The sequence below is a fragment of the Microcebus murinus genome, chromosome 4 (genome assembly GCF_040939455.1).
Source record: "Microcebus murinus isolate Inina chromosome 4, M.murinus_Inina_mat1.0, whole genome shotgun sequence".
NCBI lineage: Eukaryota > Metazoa > Chordata > Mammalia > Primates > Cheirogaleidae > Microcebus > Microcebus murinus.
The window spans coordinates 67,817,953-67,837,503 of record NC_134107.1 but is presented as its reverse complement, the minus strand read 5'-3'; the positions used below and the strand labels follow the sequence as shown (position 1 = coordinate 67,837,503).

The following is a 19,551-nucleotide window of genomic DNA, read 5'->3' as shown; positions in this document are numbered from 1 at the left end:
AAATGCTCTGGTAAGCCAAAACATTTTTAAAAGTTTGAGAGTTTTCTTTCTTTTTTTTTTTTTTTTACTGTAAGCTCATTTTTGCATCATTAAGCCAATTTAAAAGTGATGTTAATGTTTAGCTGCAGAGATATGTAAATATCCCATATCAGTATTTCACTTTGCCTCTGCTCCAGGAGGATTCCAGTCTTGAGCTCTCATGCATCTATTGTCAGAAATGTTATCGCTCTCCACAAAGTGCAGCAGCCTCCAGGAGAAGGGAACTTAATTAGAAATTTCCACTTCAAATACAATTTATAGTTCATTCACTCTGAAACATGCTGGAGGGTATTTGAAAAAGTTAATACTGAATGAACTGTTTTTATTTGTCTCAAACTGTCAACAAAATATATATTGAGCATAGAATATATTTGCTTATTAAGTACTGGAAGGAACCTCTGAGATTTAGCATGAGGCTCTCTTTCTTGATAACTAAACTGAGGCCCAGGGAGATGAAGGAACTTCCCAAAGTCAAATTAGCCAACAGCAGGACTGGAACTCAGGACGCCTGACATTTAGGGTGGTGCTTTCCTCTTTCAGTGCCTGTAACTCTAGCACTTGTCTTTGGTCAACTGAGCCTTTATTGAGATAATTTTATACTAGCCCAGGTCATCCTCTTACTTTGTGTATGTCAGGACAGGGCTCATATGATTATTAGCTAACCATAGCTAATAATTATCTGCCCTTACTATGTGCCGGGCATTGTTCTAGGTATGTCACGTGTATTAACTAAGCTTATAGCAACTCTGTGCAGTGGGTACTCTTATTTCCCCATTTTTACAGCAAGCCCCTTCTATATGTGGGTAGTCTGATCAGGGTACTGACCTTAGGAATACAAAAGCTGAAATGATTTTGAACATTGACCACATCTCTAAGCTCCAGATAGATGCTTTCCCACTGCCTGCAAAACTGTAGATGTACAATAAACATAACAAGCTCAACATGTCTGAAACAAAATATATTATCTTCTCATCCAAGCCCACTTTTCATCCATGTTCCCATCTTGATTAATGTTGTTATCATACTTCCAATCATCTTAACATTTTTGAGACCTTTTTTTATCTCCCATTTCCAATCTGTTCAACACTATAGATACTATTTGAATCCTATTTTGGTTCCCAGAAGTATTTGAAGAGAATAGCTACATTGAACCTCCCTCCACAGCCTCTCTCAAGTCTATACCCCATTTCTCACCCTCAATTCCATTTCCATTTTTCTAATCTGGGCCTTCATCATCTATCATTTATAATATTGCAATAATCTACCATCTGTTTATCCTATTTTTGACCACTTAGTTCTTCAACTCCAACTTTTCACAATGCTAGGGTTAGCAACACAGGTCAAATTGTGTTAAATGCCTCCACGAAACCTCTATAGCCTCTATGGCCACTTACTGAAAAAACTTCTCACCTTGGCATTCAGGATCCACGTCTGCTGGCACCAGTTTTTCTTTTTCTTTCTCAATGCTTTCTGCTAGCCACCCCAAACTGCTCACTATTCAAAATCAAATGGGATATTTATATTAACAGTTTCCCTTCTATTTTCATAATTGTGTGATAAGATCACATAGTACCTGTGAATGTTTTTATTGTATTTGTTTGTTTATGTCTCACCTTGTTCAGTAAGAAATATGAGGTGGGAAAATAGTTTACTAACTCATAAAACACTTCTGAGAGGTTATTTTTTAGCCATGGAAATAATTGAATTTACAACCACTGGGGACCTAAGAGATGGTGTGGCTCAGCACCTTCATTTTCCAGAACCCCTTGTGGCTGGAGTAAATTAGTGGCAGAGTTAGCAAAAGAACCTAAGTATCTGCTTCACTGCACATCATCACTTCAGGAATATTAAAATAGATTTTTTTCTCTCAAGAAAGAATGGAGGCTCTCTACATGTATTTAATACATCTGTTACTTATGCATATTCTTACTATGCATAGTCTCTCTGAATAAAATAGACATAGTTTGGATTCTGCCCCAGTTTCTTCCCTGCTGCCCCCCTGCCACACTGCACCCAGAACCCCAACTGTGAAATAATTTGCTTGAAACACTCCTCTGTGTTCTGTACCTGACTAATTTTAATTGAATTCTGGTGCCAATTATCTACCCTTTTCCCAGTGGGTCATCCCTTTGTATTTTTTTCATAGTTAACAATTCAGTTAAATTTGTCCTTCTTAGCTACTCTTATTCCAAGATGGTCTTCTATCAATCTATGCTGTGTTTTATTATTGCTCAGAAAAGCCATATTAAAATCCTGGTTTCATAGATAATGGATATGCTGTAATACAAATAGCAACCATCTACTGAGTAGCTGCCATGTGGCAAGTATTATTTTAAGCAGTTTATTTTCTTTATCTTTAATCATCCCAACAACAACCTAGCAAAACAAGGGTTAAGATCTTCTGGTTCATATAAGTCAACTTAAGCTTCAAGAGGTTAAGTAATTTACCCAAGGTCTTAGAGCTGGTAAGTAAAGTGACCAAGATTTTGGACTGACTTCTAAACGGATGAATCTAACCACAGAGTCTCATAGCAGGGCTGGCAATAATCACATCCTTCTGCATATTCCCTGCATTCTCTGTAGCTTTAAGCACTCCTGGGGCATAAGAGTGATGGTCAAAATAATATTTCTTGATTTTGAGCTAAAGAATAACTCTCCACTGCATTCCAGATAAATTCCAAGTTCACTAAAATGGCTTATCGTACCCTATACCACCAGATCCTTGAGAGGCAGTACCATGTCATGGTTAAGAAGGCAGACTGTTTGGGTAATTAATTCCTGGCTTTGTCATTTATTAGCAATGTAACCTTGGACAAGTTACCTAATCGGTGCCCAGTTACTACCTCTATAAAATTGGGATTGCTGTGTGTTCTTACTTCAAAGAGCTGTTATGGGGATGAAGGGAATTTATGTATATGAAGTGCTTAGAGCAGCGCCTGGCCCATACTGAGTGCTATATACATGTCAGCTTTCATCTCTGTCATAATCATCACCTCCTGCTCCCACATCTGTTTCTCTCATAGCTGCCCTTCAGCAGCAACTACTTTCTATTCTTCAGATGTGCCAGGCCCTCTTTCACCTCTAGCCCTTCATAAGTGCCTCTCTCTCTTCCTGGAGTACTCTTGCTACTCCTCTGCTCACCCCTCTCTCCTGTCATTTTGTAGGAACCCTCACCCATCCTCACCGGGCTAACTCATTCAGATCTTGTCTCAATGCCACTTCCTTCAGAAAACCTTCTCATGCCTCCTCATACCTTGGTAGGGGCCCCTTCTCTGTTCCAGAGCTTTCTGACCTTTCTTTGTCATAGCACTTACCACCCAGTGTTTAATTGTGTGTTTACCTGTCACTGTTCTCCACTGAAGAGCAAATTGCTTGGCAACGGCTGTCACTCTCATTCATTCCTTCCCTTTAATTGGAAAAGGAAATAACTAAAAGGGATATTTTAAAGAAACCAAATTTATATCAGCAGTGTTTAGCTCTAGATACTACAGCAGGCATACATTAAAGGCTGACAGCCATACAGTGAGCAACCATGTTGTCATAGTTGACCACACATGCACTTAGCTGTGTCTCCGATGAGGTATTAAATGATTTTAAGATGATAGAAATAACACCCATAAGAGACATCCAAAAATGGAATTGACAACTAGAAAATTCCCTTATACTGCAGATATGCAAGAAGCAGCAAATGGTCACTCGGTGGGAATGATATCAAAAAGTGGGGAAGGGAGTGAGATTATTTACCCCAAATAAGAGAAAATTGTCTTCAAATATTAGAAAGAGGAGGACATAGAAGAAGAAACCATATTGTTCTATGAGCCATTGGAGAAGAATTGAAACCAAGCAGAGGAGGGGAAAGGAAGATTGAACACAAAGAACTGTTTTTTTTATCACTGGAGCTAACCCCAAATGGAATGGATTTCCCTGAGAAGTAGTGAGTTCTTCACTGGTCTTAAGCCAGTGTCACGTAGAGGTTAGATGATCATTTGCCTGGGATAATATAGCGAAAGTATATTATTCACTCATTCACTTGCTTATTGCCTTTCTCACCTCTTTGGTTATTATGCACCTTCTGTTTGCCAGACACTGTACCAGGGACACAAGTTCCCATAAGACAAGATCCTACCTCACAAGTAAACATATTCCACAAGTCAGTCCAAACTGAGTCTTTAAGGATTAGGAGAAGTTTTTCACATGATTAAGAAGTGAGAAATTATATACTAGATAAGGAAGATAACATGTGCAAAGATGTAAAAATGGCTGAATTAGAGAAATGAAAAAAGGTCTATGTGGTGGGCACAAGGGTATAAGAATAATGTGGTTGAATCAGCCTAAAGCTATACATCAGGGTTGGAGAGGATCACAGTGGCTTTCCCCGTTTCTGAAGTTCTCTGATTCTGGTATCATCCATTCCATAATACTAAGAAATAGACAGCTATTTCCAGAGAACAGTCATTTATTTAGGGAACCTCAGGAGCCCTAGGCTAGGGCCTCTAGTGGCTAAAGTAGCAAATATAATGCTCATCTCTTAAAAAATAAAACAAACAAAAATAATTGACTTTGGACATGGCACGCCATTCATCTTCACATTAGCATCTGAAAAAAAATAGGAAGACAACTAAAAGTGTTAAATTTCTATGCATTTTCCAACATGATTGTGAAAAGGATGTCATAACATACAGAATGTAAATATTTCTGTTATCCAATACAGTCATATACATAAAGAGGTAGCAATACATGGAATTTTTCTAGCCTGCCCAAAGCCTTTTGTTTCAGCCCTACATGATCTAATCATTGTAAGTTGGGATATAATGTCTCTGTCAGGATGCTCTTATAGACATAGGCCCTCAGAACTGGATAGGCTATTAAAGGAAGAACAGTAGGAATTAGTAGTTAAGAGTTCAGGAATTTTAGTTAGACAGTTTTAAATCCTTAGCCTCTTCCCACTGTATAAATTTGAGTAAGTTTGCAATTCTCTCTGAGCTCAGTTTCCTTATCTGTAAAATTGGGAAAATAATCCCTGCCTCCTGAAAATTAAAAGATATAATATATAAACATCTCCTCTATACATGCTTGATGCTCAATAAATGTTAGCAATGATGATTATTATTAATCTTGACAATATTAATAACATCTAATTTTTGAGAATCTATACTTTCAGAATAAAATTCTTTTCAAAGAGAAGATATTCTAAAGAGAACTCTGAGAATTCACACATCTAGAAGAGAAAATTCAAACTGAAGCAAAAAATTAGAAATAATAAATATATGAATCTGTATCACATTTGGTATTTTAAAATGTCATATCAATTGTGAATACCTTTGAAAATATTATTTGAGCAAAGTTTACTGATAAAACTCAAACCTCAGGGATAGAAATAAGAATCAAATGACCTTGTAAAGTTTGAAAGACTGGAGGAGATCATGTTTGCTAAAACCAAGAGGGAAATCAACAGGCACAAGGACAATGTAGATATTGTTCAGGCAGGATAACAGCAGCAAAACTCTTCACAAATGCAGAGACCTGTGTAGAATTGGGCCTAAGATGAACAAGACAGGGTTATCACTGGTCTAGTGAAAAAGAAATAAATACACTTATTAGGACACATTTACTGCAGTGGAAAGAACACTGGGCTGGGCAAGAGGAACCCCAGACTGGACCTAATCCTGTGTTGACTCTCATATGACTTTGGGCCAGTACCTTCCCAATTGGGATCATCTATAATGAGTAAATGCTGGACAAACAAGTTTCTAAGGCTCTTCTAGTGCTGAAATGTTGTGTTCCTTTAAAAAAAAAAAAAGGCATGAAGTAGCCCATATAGTACATTCTATATTAGTTAATTTTTTTATATTAGTTAATTTTTATTAGGTTTTATTTCATGATTTATAATCACAGCTCTTTGATACTATGATAATAATAGATACTCTTTGCTGAATGCCTGTTTGCACCTGCACCAGCCCTGTTAGGTAGGTAGATATTATACTCCTTTTATAAGTAAGGAAGCTAAGGTTCAAAGAAGTCTCAGATTTGTCTGATTCCAAATGACTTGTTCCTTCTCATTTTTCTGTGAACTTTTCTTAGTGCCCTGAAAAAAATTCAGAGTATGATTAGAATGATGAAAGATGTAAAGGCCAAGCATGGTGGCTCACGCCTGTAATCCTTGTAATCCTAGCATTCTGGGAGGCCGAGATGGGTGGATTGCCCAAGGTCAGGAGTTCAAAACCAGCCTGAGCAAGAGTGAGACCCTGTCTCTACTATAAATAGAAAGAAATTAATTGGCCAACTAATATATATAGAGAAAAAAATTAGCCGGGCATGGTGGCGAATGCCTATAGTCCCAGCTACTTGGGAGGCTGAGGCAGGAAGATTGCTTGAGCCCAAGAGTCTGAGTTGCTGTGAGCTAGGCTGATGCCTCAGCACTCACTCTAGCCTGGGCAACAAAGTGAGACTCTGTCTCAAAAAAAAAAAAAAAGAAAGAAAGACAGAAAGATGTAAAAATCTTACGCTATAAAAAAGCAGTCCAAGAAATGGTGGCTGTTTACTTTGTTTTCATGTTAAACATCAAAATATATTCCAATAGATTAAATATTAAATGGCTAAAAATTAAACTATAGGAAAACATGGGTAATTTGTTAAATATATTGGAGAGGAGACAATATAATACAAAACTCAAAAGCCTAAAAGGAAAAAAAAAGTGATAAATATGACTGTAAAAAACATTTTAAAATTCTTTGTGGCATTAACATACAAGAGAAAAGTTAAAATACACTAATACAAAACATAGATGCAATAATACAAAATACAGATAATAAACCAAGAATATTTAGTAATCTAAGAGGGAGGACAATATTCTTAATATGCAGATAAATTTTTAAAAGACTAAACTATCTAAACAAAAAATAGACAAAATAAATGAAGGTGCATTTTATGTAAAAATAAATTCAAATAAGCAAAGTTATTAAAAATAAATTCAGCAAACTTCTTATTGAAGAAATACAAAATTGAAAAATAAAATTGTTTACCTGTCAGAATGGAAAGCGTCAAATGTTGAGGTATGTACAATTATTACAAGAATATGAAGAAGTTGAAAATCATATATAATTTGTGGGAATATAACTTAATGCAACATTTTTGGAGGCAATTTGATGATGACTATCACACTTTCATACTCATATTCTTTACTCAACAATTTTCTGTTAGATGATATTTATCACATTATTGCTTACAATAGTAAAATACTGAAGCAACCTAAATGTCCATCAACCATGCACTGGTAAAACAAATTCTTACATTGCATAATAGAACACTCATCCCTATTAAAAAGAATGAGATTAATGTGTAGGAATTTATAAATTAAGAAAGCTCTCTAAGATACATTAGTAAGTAGAAAAATCAAGGTATAAAACATTATATAGAATATATTATTTTTATAAATTTTTAAAGTGTTAATAATAGCAAAAAAACAGAAACAACTTTAAGCAGATCAATGAGGACTTCACTGAAAAGTGCTGGCATATCTACACCATGGAATACTAAGCTTCCGTTAAAAAGGTAGAATGATATGAACTGATATGAAAGATGTCCAAGATATGTCAAATGAAAAGCAAAACAAGATTTAGACTTGTATAAATGATATTATCTGTTCACGTAAATAAAAAGACAATAATATTAAAATATATAGAGAGAGCAAGAGAAATAGAAACTCATGTGCACATAATGAATTTTTTAAAACTATACATACAAGTGGTTACCTCTGGAAATGGAATTGGTAACAAGACTTTGATCTTTTCCTTTTATACCTTTCTGAAACAGAATTTATTTACCATGATTATATATTATTTTTTAATAAAAAGTTAACTCTAATTGTTTGACAAGAGAAGAAATTATTTGGCACATGAAGATTGGGCAATTCAGCTTCCTGTAGGCAGCAGCCTGGATCAAACTACTTTCTCAGTTTCTTCCGGCTGGCAGTCAATATTTCTGTCTCAGCAATAGCCTAGAGTCTCTGAAAATGATTGTCATCTCCCAACAAAAAGATATAGAGTTTTATAGCTTAAGAGGGCTTCAAACTCAAACAGCCTAACAGATCTTTCCCTCTGAGGTGGGAGAAAACCAAGGCTCAGAGAGCTGGTATGATAGTCAGCTACTCAGTGGCACAGCCAGGCCAGGCCTGACTCAGTAGACATCCCAAGGTTACCATGGAATCAACGCTTGCAGTGAGGAGTTCACCAGAGTAAAAAGCCAGGGTAGAAGCAAAGAAAATTACAAAAGCAAATAAGAAGACTTTAACAAAGTCATTATTAGAGGACCAGGATGTGGGATTGAAGATTACAGACATTCAAGGCCTAATGGGGGAGCAATTAAAGTGGTAACCCCCCATCTACTAGTCAATATTATTGTCAAAGAGAATTGATTAGAGGCAAAATAAAATTATATGTTTCACATGTAGGTAAACTGATCACTTATTTTATTCTTTCACAGGCTATAGTAACCTGCCTTATAATAAAAGGAAGAAAAGAGTTTTCCAAAACTGAGGCTATATAAGATTATGTCACATGCCTCAAAACCCCTAGTATCGGCCAGGCCAGAATTCTGATATCATCTGCCAAACTCTATTTCTATGTAGGCTAGAAGACCAGACTTACTGTGTATTCAATTCAAGCAGAAAAGCTTAGGGGCTTGTCTTGTTCACCTTTGCTCCCCACCTACTGTTTCGGGTTTCTCGGTATCTGGGTCATATACAGAGCCCTGTCGTTGAGGAGCACTTAGTAATTATATCGTGTTGACTTACACCGAAATAATCCAAGAAAGATTTTAGTGTTTGCCTCTCATTAAATTTGACTTAAGAATGATTTTCATCCTGGTAGAGTTTGGGGCTTGGTTTTTGATGTTTTGTTTCTCTTTCAGTATGTGACCCAAAATGGGAGTTAGCAATAGCAAAATAAACCCCAGGCACTCTTTATTTCATTTTGTCAGAATTCATTCTGGAATTGTGCATGAGAAATGGGTCAGTCAAGTTTATTTTAGAACAAGGCTCAGGGCTGTCTACCCAGGCTCAGGATGACAGGACTAGGCAACTGACCAAAGAGGGGGCTTTGGCAGCCAGCCAGGCCCATTTTATACCATCTCCCCAGGACCTTATCTGAATATTTTAATCTGTCAGCATATACTTGTCTGTGCATATCACATGTGTCTCTCTTTATCATCCTGTTTTTTCCACTAATTTTGAAGGCTTTTTTTAATCCAAGAAATCTAGGAAACTCACTAGGGCATATGAAATGCGTGCACTAGAATAGACAAAAATGTTTTCCATTCGATCAGACCATGGCACAAACACCACAGGATGCAATTTCATATTTCTAACTAAAAGTTATCAAGACCATGACACTGGCTAAGTTCACAAACACCTGAGTAGGATAGGGTTTTGAGGCATGTGACAAAATCTTATATAGCTTCTCGGTTTTGGAAAACTTTTTTCTTCTATCAGAATATCATGCCTTATGATGTACTGAAAATCTCTGGCTTCCTCTCTTTCAGGTGAATGGCATTGACCTCCGTGGTGCATCCCATGAACAGGCAGCCGCTGCGCTAAAGGGGGCTGGACAGACGGTGACAATTATAGCACAATATCAACCTGAAGGTCAGTCAGAACCCAAACTTAAATGTTCTTATGTCTCTGTGTGAATATGTACCCACATTACTGATCACCTGTATTAATCAGAGTCACCACCCATAATGTTTTGGAAAAACACCCAGAGTGAAAAACTGATGGTTCATGTCCAAAGAACATGAGACTTTGTTACCCATAATCTTTCATGAAATCATCAGGCACTTAGAAAGGCCTGTATGAGAATATGAAAATAAATAGCAACCAGCAATCAGTTTTATTTCATTTCTATTCTTATCTGGTATGCATTTTTGGTGATCCATGGATACTGTAAAAACAATTAAGACTTAAGAAGCAAGGGGTAAATATTTCTTCTATAGAAAGAGACTGTGATCAGTAGACCATATTCTCTCCTTATGGCATTAACTTAATTCTCATTAACGCTCACATGGCTTTTGAATGTCCTTGATGGGGATTTGTTGTTTTCTTTGCCTTTTCTGCTACATTATCTCTTGTTTGGAATAAATCACTGTAAACCCTGAGACTTGGTGAGATGTCATAAATTGGATTAGCCAACTGAAACTCGATGAGATATCCTAAATTGGATTAGCCATACCCTGCTCTTTGGTTTATCTAAACATCTGTTTCTGTGATCAGACCGAGGCTCAACAACTCACAACTGGGATGTTACCTAGTATGTGGTTGATTTCTTAGCAAACTCATATATAGATTCCTTCTTTGCTAGTGAAATGTGCTTAAGCACACCAATTGTACAAAAAATAAAAGACCTTGTACAAAAAATAAAAAAAGAGGAATATGATTTCTGTCTTCAAGAAATGTAGTTAATTGCTTTTTTACCATGAGGGTAGAAGATTCCATCAAGGAAGAACTTCTGTGCATGATGGTGTAAAAAGCTCCTTTTCAAACGATTCTTTGTTAACATCAATTGGTCTATTGTTGTTTGGAAGACTGAAGTTTGTGACTTGCCTGTGACAGCTTAGATTTTATCACGAATGATGGCTAATCACATGCTCTGCACAAAAATAAAGAAAACGCTTTCATCTGTGCATATTTTAGTATATTACCTTCACTTGTGGCTGGCTTTAGAATTATAATTTACATTTATACAAAAATTTTTATAAATGTTTTCTCCTATTGGACTAGGGCCAGATATGACCAGAGAGTGGGGAAGAGGGGATTATATAAAGGTAGATGATGGCAACACCAAGGAAACATTCCCTTCCCAGATAGTTTTTTAAGTCTTTCCACTTCTTAAAGATTATTGGACTTGTCTTCCAACAGGACTAAATGCCTGCAAAAGTATCCTTTGTAAAACAGAAAATGAAAGATCTGGGTTAGCATAATTTAGCTAATAAATTCTCTTTCATATAGAATAAGAATTTTTCATGTGAATTTTCTATTTTCTGGATAGCTCTTTTTGTTGTGTGTTTTTTTTCAATCTCAAATTCTATGCCTTTCACCATCACCTGACACATGGCATAAATATCTCTGGCTATTTTCTTGTTTCTGAAAATTTCATCTCAAATGATTCTGCAGACTGATAAGATGGTTAGAACTATCCATACACCAATTAGAAGCTCTTGATAGTGATCAAGTGTTCACATAATAACCTTGGACAGGATGATTTCAAGTTTTAGAGGTTAAAATAAAGGACAAACATATCCTAGTTCTATCAGTATAAATCTTCATCTTTCTACTAGAGCTTCCTTACAACTTGGTTTCCTTTAAGCAATCTATTTAATTGGGATATTGTGCTGTACTTATCAAGATGCCTATTTAAAGGATGCCTTATAAATTTTATATGTATGTGTATATATATATATATATATATATATATATAAATTTTTAAAGTGCTTCTAAATAAACCTGCAAATAACAACCTTTTTTAAAAATGCCACAGCATGGATTGAATTCGCAGAATGACTTCCTTATTTTGATAGTCTAACTGTATTCTAATTTATCATAGCTTTAAATTAGTTGGAAATGTGGTAATGACAACATCAGCAATTAGGTTTTTTCCCTTCTTTGCAAACTTGATGTGTAACTAAACTTAAATTTATCTATGGTTTTGAATGAAAAACTGATTGGATTGTTGTTTTGGTCCTTTAGGGACATTTAAATTATATAATGTTTTTAAAGAAATAATGAACAATTTACCTTTAAAATAACAAGTGAAATGAAGAATGTATCAAGAGATTCCATTAGGAAATTCTCACCCAGGTCCCCTTCATTTGCACCAGTATTATGAGCTATCCAACTGCTATCCAGTGCTATCTCTTAGCACTAAGACAGTGCTAAGAGAAGATTTTATCGACATCTCTTTAAGTACAGTCAAGAACCAGGCTTTTGATAAATGCATTTTTCAGTTACCTTCAAATACTTCATCAGGAATTTTCTAAAATGCCTTGCTCAGTATTACCAGATATTCAGAAAATTCTGCCTCCCATTCCAAGTAATATAGCATGGTCTTTGTCTTCAAGGAAATTTTTTATCTTATTGAGGAGAAAGGACTTTACACATTATTAATAGAGTCTAGTTATAGATGATATATGACCAAATTGTATGATAATGGCACCATCTCTGAGCATTATGGAATGTCAGAGAAAGGACAAACCTGCAGAGGCCAGAACAGTCAAGAGAACATCATGGAAATGAGAAAATGGAGCCAGGCCTTAAAAAATGGGTGGAATTTCTATTCTGGAATGGAGGGAGGAATAACGTCTTTCTAAACTACAAAATTGTGAGCCCCATGCATGCAAACACCATACCTATATTTTGTTCACTGATAGATCTATCTCTGGTGTTATAATTGGTATTTCTTAAAGAGTTGCTGAACTCATGAATAAAAATTTATCATTACTCAGTACTTGAGTTTCCACTTAAAGGTAATTGAATATTGAAGGGATTCTTCATTTTTACTGCTCGTACTATTCATTTTTGCTTCAAAGACAGAAAAAAACTTGCTAAAGAAGTGTGTGTCGTAACATTCATTGAGTGTCTGGAAAAAAAAAAATAAAGAAGTGTGTGTCGCAAAATATAAAACCATTTCCAATTGTGCTTATCATAGTGCTTAGCATTTAGCACATTTTAAAAATAATTTTAAATAATTTATAATTATAATATATAATTAATAATTTATAATTATCATAATGGAAGAATAAATGTCTTCCTTTGCAAGTTTCACTCCACAAAGTGAGGCCAAAGTTGTCATACTCATTTCTGCTTAAAATGAACTTGGCTTCAGTTGTCCAAATTACTCTATCATCAATCTTATCCAATGTTTAATTCAAGATAGTGGAATTAAAGTCAATTTGAAGAGTTATATATAATATTTCTCTCCTGCGGTGTGATTGTCATTTATTTTTACCATCTTTTTAGGTGTAATTTGTATCACATACCTATTTTTAAATTAACATATATTTATAATAAGAAGAAAATATTGTTTTTTCTTTTCTGTTTTTCTTTTCTTTTTTTTTTCTTTCCTTCAAAAGGATTACATATCTTATACTTCAGAAATAATTCTATTTAAGCAATATGGGAAGTTAATTCTTGTAAAACCTTTAATTACCTATGTTTAGTTCGCGAAGTTACTCTAACACCACACTAGAAAACAGTAATTTCTACACAAACACATACTCACACACACACACACCCCTCCCTCTCCTTACCCTTCCCAGACATCTTCCCCATTGACCCAAGGTGGCTGTGCAGAAATCCCTTGCCCTTCACAATGTATGTTGGCCCCGTCCCCACTCACCCCACCACCACACTCAGCATCATCTTTTTTCGCTCTCCCACTGCTACGCAGGATGGCTCCCTGCTCCTATACTTTGTCCTGAACAGTCATGCTTCTGTGCCTTTACTCTGTGAGTTCCTCTACCTGGAATTCTCTTTTCTCCCTTTCTACCTGCAGAATTCCTACTCATCTTGGGGGCCCTCAGATGTCAATTCCACTATGAAGCCATTTTAATTTGCTCAACGTTGATTGATTCTTTCTCTGAGCTCCTCAGACCTATACTCAGACATCTGGTGTGTCCCTTATCACAGTTTGCACATTTCTGTACTCAAATAAGTTTCTAGAGAGCAGGGAACCTTCTGTCACTAATTTTATGTCCAGTGTTAATTCACTTAATATGAATCTGACTACACTTTATTAATGAGTTATTGAATGGGTCTCCCTTGCTTTAGAAATGCAATATGATATTTTCATCCTGTTGACAAATATTAATAGTAAGTACTTAAGAAATGTTTGCTAAATGAGTATTGAATGAATGGCATGGGGTTTTAATATTAGTTGGAGAAATGGTAAATGAATCCCTGGATCAGATGTTTGATGTTGATGGTTTTTTGATGGTGCCTTTTTATTTTTTGTTACAAAACCTTTAGCCACACAAGTAGATAAACTCCTTTTTCTCCTGCATTGCAGAAAATCTACAACTGTTGTTTTGTACTATAGCACAAACAAAAAATGATTAAATCACCAACTTTTTTAAATTTCTGAAACTCAGCATTAGCACCATAACAAAGCCATTGATTATAACCTAATTATACATTTGTCCAAAAAAGATATAACACAGCAATCCCAGGTCAGATCGGCGCAAATCTTTATGTTGTCTTCTCGCTAATAATGCCGATATTTAATGTAAGATACTTGACTAGGATTGAAATAATAAACCACAACACATTCACTTAGAGAACTAGGTGGACAACAGAAATTGTTGGATAAAGCACAAAATGGAGATGATTAATTGCCAAGCTATCCCTATGTAAACTACCAATATCCTTCTTCATTTAATCAGACTACTTGAGGCATTGTTGGGGATATTGCTTTCAGAATGGCCTTTCAGTAGAAAAGAGGCAGTCAATGGTGCAGTTTCCATCAGCAAGCAGGGACTTGAATAAACAGTGAAGGGGCCTGATTTCTTCCACCATTTATTCTTTAATAGAGTACTTAAGTTCTTTAAAAATCACCAAAGAACAGAGTTGATTATTGCCTGGAAAGTCATAAATATGATCTGACTTATAGAATTGTGGCAGAAGGGCAAGTGGTTCATTTATTCATTTATATATTCATTCAATCAATAGATATTTTTTCTGAACAATTACTGTGCCTCAGTCAATGTTCTAGGCAAATAACAAAGGAGTGAATCAAAAAATGCCCTTTCAAATAAACATAAAATTTTTCAGATAGTGATAAGTATTATAAAGAAATATGAAACAGGATAAAGAAGATAGTGATAGAGAAATATATGATGGACAGGAAAAACCATGCTAATAAGGTGATACTTGAACAAAGATCTAAAAGAAATGAGTGAGTAACCCATGCAGGTACCATGTTTCCCTGAAAATAAGACAGGGTTTTATATTTATTTTTCCTCAAGAAGATACTCTAGGGCTTATTTTCAGGGGATGTGTTATTTTTTTATATTTTATATTTATTTTTATATATTTTTTTTTATATTTATTTTTAGGGTTTTATATTTATTTTTCCTCAAGAAGATACTCTAGGGCTTATTTTCAGGGGATGTGTTATTTTTTTTAAGTATGGTATAACAATCTACATTTATTCAAATATAGTTAAGTCGTCTTCTTCTGGAACATCAGCTTAACTCTACAAACCCTGAATTCCATCCTGAATTTCTTGTGGCTCTATTTACTTGGCTCCAGTCTCTCATGTTGAGCAATAGAGCTCTCATGAGGCAGATGAGAAGGGCTGCTCATCTTCTTTATCGCTCTGTGACAAATGCATGGTTTGTGCAGATATGCTAAATAGCCACGCCCATCACTAGGTCTTATTTTGGGGGTAGGACTTATATTGCTCAAATGCTTAGAAATCCTGCTAGGATTTTTCATGGGTATCTCTTATTTTCAGGGAAACATGGTAGCTGGGGGAAGAAATGAATTATTATAGAGTTTTATTCTACCAAGTATGGTCCATGGACTATAAGCACAAGTATTAAATTAGAGCTTCTTAGAAATGGAAAATCTCAGCCAGATGTGATGGCTCATGCCTGTAATCCTAGCATTTTGGGGGGCCAAGGTGGGAGGATTGCTTGAGGCTGGGAGTTCAAGACCAGCCTGAGCGAGAGTGAGACCTCCATCTCTACTGAAAATATAACAAATTAGCTGGGCGTTGTGGCATGTACCTGTAGTCCCAGCTACTTGGGAAGCTAAGGCAGGAGGATCACTTGAGCCCAGAAGTTTGAGACTGCAGTGAGCTATGATGATGCATTCTACCCCAGGTGACAGAGTGAGACCCTAAAAAAAAGTGAGAGAGAAAGAAAAAGAGAGAGAGAAAGAAAGAGAGAAAGGGAGAGGAGGAGAGGAGAGGGACGGGGAGGAGAGGGGAAGAGAGAAGAATCTTAGGTTTCCAGGCCTACTAAATCAGAATCTGCATTTTATCAAGATCCCTGGGTGATTTGTATTCACATTAAAGTTTATGAAGCACTAATGTAGTATACTTAGGGACCCTGCAAGAATTGTCATTTGTTACTATTGGGTTGGACTCGCTTTACTGGGAGGACTGGGCAAAGTTACATGAAGCTGTATCACCAGGTTTGATTTCTGGCATGTGTCAGCAATGACTGGTCATGGCTTAGTAGTTTTACTACAAATGGGTCAGGCTGCAGATCCAAGTTCATACGTCATTCAGCTCTACTTTCTTTATCGCCCCCTTCTAAATACAGATTATCAAGCAAATTCATAAGTCTTCCTAGAACTCTTCAGCTAGGGAGACAATGAACCTATTGAAGCTAGATTCTCCTTAGTTATGGCCTCTTCAGCATCTGAGTTAAGAAGCAGTGAGTTGGGATGAAGTGAGATTGAATCCCATACTCACAGATGCCTGTAAGAACTAAGAGAAAATACATAAGGCATTACTGTAAAATTTGAGTAACTTACTATATTTTAAAGCAGAAACTCATTTAAATAATCATTTTTTCTCTTTTTAAATTGTCAGGCTAATTCAGAAGGAAAAGTACTTATTTTTGTTTTTTTGGCAAGAAGTGAAACTCTGATCTTATTTTGGATAACCACTGTCATAAAGCTTAAACCACAGCTGGACATCATGGTGCATTTCTCTATGGGGTTAAAGATATAATAAAAGCTTGAAATTAACATGGAATTTATCCTTTGAAGAAATTAGACACCTTCTGTACCTCATGGTTCTCAGAAATGACAGTACATACACCATCCAAGAAGCTTACTTACAATGCAAGACATATTTCTTTCTTTAAATCAACATCTCTGTAGGCTTATGCATATGAATGAACAGCTGTGGTATGTTGAAACATTTTCCCAATGCAAATAACTGCATCTCAAATGCCCAGGCAAGATTTGTAAAGTCCAGCTGTGGATCTTGATCAGAAATTGCATCAGCATCATCAGGGAACATTTAAGATGAGTTTCTCCAATAGAAAGTACTGTATAAGACTTTTTAATGGAGACACGTAATACATAAGTGGATTAATCAAATGTGATATACATATCCCATCGAGCACTACTCAGCTATAAAAAAAATGGCTATGTACTATCTTTTGTAACAACCTGGTTGGAACTGGAGGACATTCTTCTTAGTGAAGTATCACACAAATGGAAAAACAAGTGCCACATGTACTCAATGCTATTAATAAATTAGAACAAAACTGTCAACACTTATGTGCACATAGGTACAAGACTCTTGACTGGGTTAAGACCAGTTTTCCAGTATAAACTCTAACTCTGGCTGTGTGAACTTGTGCTAGTTCACCTTTATAAGTTTGTTTTCTCACCTATTAAAAAAATTGGGGTAAGTTATCTTCAGAAGAACCCATACAGTTATTAAATTCAAGATAAAAAAGCATGATCACCAACCTCAGTTGGTATAGTGCATAAATTCTATCACTTGAAAGTTTTGTCACCTACATTACATATTTTCTTTGCATTTTTTAATATATAAGAAGAAATGAATTTACAACCTAATTAATTTGATGGATTCTGTGTTGTTTAGACTCATTAAGAAATAAAAATTAAAAGTTGTAGGAATCCTTCAAGATCATCTTGTCCAGCATGCTCATTTCATAGATGGGGGAACAGAAGTTCAGTCATCATCCAGATAAGAAAATTGTTCAGTATCATTAAATTGTCATTGCTAATGAAGCTGAGGCTAGCAAAACAGTTAAGAATTAGCTTAATATTTTAAATTTACTATAGTAGCTCATGATGGGGTGTGGCTTAAATAGCCCAAGGAATCTAATCCAATAAGAATATTATAATCAAATGGACAGAAAGGGGTAAAAAAATCTCAGGGAGCCTAGGGCTTTCTCATGTATGCAACCTTACTTTCATTTCTGACTTGTTACTATTGTTAATTACCATTGTTCATGTATCAAAATTGAATGATGTATATATGAAAGCATTATATATACCTGTAAGCAATTGTTATTTATTAAAAAACCACCAATCTGGATATATTGATACTTCAATTAATAATTCAAATATATTATAATTTTCCTCTTTCCCATGCTAACTTCTTTCTACAGCACCCTTTATCCACCTATCCATCTATCTATCCATCTAGCCATCCATCCATTTAACCATCCATCTCTATGATCAATGAGTTCATTCTTAGTGATACTCTGTATTGCTAAATATCAGATTTTCCTAATATGTTGCATTAGTTCTGGTCTAATTAATCTGGTTGGCATATTCTAATTCTTACTGATATGTTAGGAAGGAAAGTTAAATAAAACTTTACATAACTCTAGAATTTTGATTGCTTCACATGTCTTTCTTCACAATTTTCTCATACACATACACATTCCATTAACAGGTAATGCCTCTGCCAGCAACTAGAAATCTCTTATGATGTCCATTTCACTCATTGTATCCTTTTTCTAGCCTTCTACTAGTTGCCTTTATTTCTTCCCCAACTTCCATCAACACATAGTACCATGGAATATAACCAAAAAGATGATTTCTCCAAATGGGTCTCTCCAGGTGCCTTAATGATTAATGATGCGGCATCCCTCTCCCCATGCCCAAAAGCCAATTTGGACCTATAGTATTATAATGAGGACAGAAGCAGGTATCATTTTCTGAATCCTGACTCTTAGAAAACTCTCTTAACTTCATTATCTATCCTGGGAATGCTACATCTCAAACTCATATCAAGAGTTAAAAATATTTACAAAGTTGATTATAGGTTAATAACAGGTATAGCCCCCTTTCCTTGTACCATCCCTGTTTCCATCCCCATAACAACTCTCATTTCATAAGTAAATATATTTATCTTTGCGGGTTTCATCTTATGATTTTGTATTATTTTAGGGTATCTTAGCATCTAGTGGCATAAATTATTCACTCATTAATACTGGAAGAAGCCAAATAAATCCCTGCTAGAGATATTTTGGCAACAGGAGATCTCTTAGTTCACACCTATCATTAGCAACACACCAATCAAATGCATGGAAACAAAAGATCCTAATCATATTCTTCACTGTCAAAGGATTACAAAATGAACACAGATCCTCACTAGATAACCCTTCCATATGATAAGGAATTTCAGGATGAGAACTGTAGAAGAATGTTCTTCAGAGATAAGCACAAGAGGAATATACATCAAGAAAGCTTTAAAATATGAACTAACTTCACTCCATATTCTGAGTGCTCAGTTTACCCCCATGTATGTTTGATTATCCCCCTATTTAAGCCAGTCCTCAAATTTAATAATGAGTAGCAAGGCAGTTTTCTTCTCCTGTCCCTGACTCTACAACTTTTACTACCTAACCCAAGCCACATTGATTTTCTGAACATTGACTTCCTTGTTTGTTAATTAAGGTGGTTAGAGAGATTGTTTTTTTAAGGCTCTTTCTAGCTGACATTCTAGTTTACATGTCTTCCAATTA

The 19,551-nt window shown here is 35.5% G+C and overlaps 1 protein-coding gene across 20 annotated transcripts in view; it reads left to right on the top strand.

Moving 5' to 3' along the window:
* Positions 1 to 19,551, top strand: part of DLG2 (discs large MAGUK scaffold protein 2) — a 1,870,454-nt gene that overhangs the window by 1,561,169 nt on the left and 289,734 nt on the right. For all 20 annotated transcript variants that reach the window (XM_076002367.1, XM_076002386.1, XM_076002368.1 and 17 more), the window contains one exon: positions 9,577 to 9,679. In XM_076002367.1, the coding sequence (XP_075858482.1) occupies positions 9,577 to 9,679 (103 nt within the window). The remainder of the gene's footprint in view (positions 1 to 9,576; positions 9,680 to 19,551) is intronic.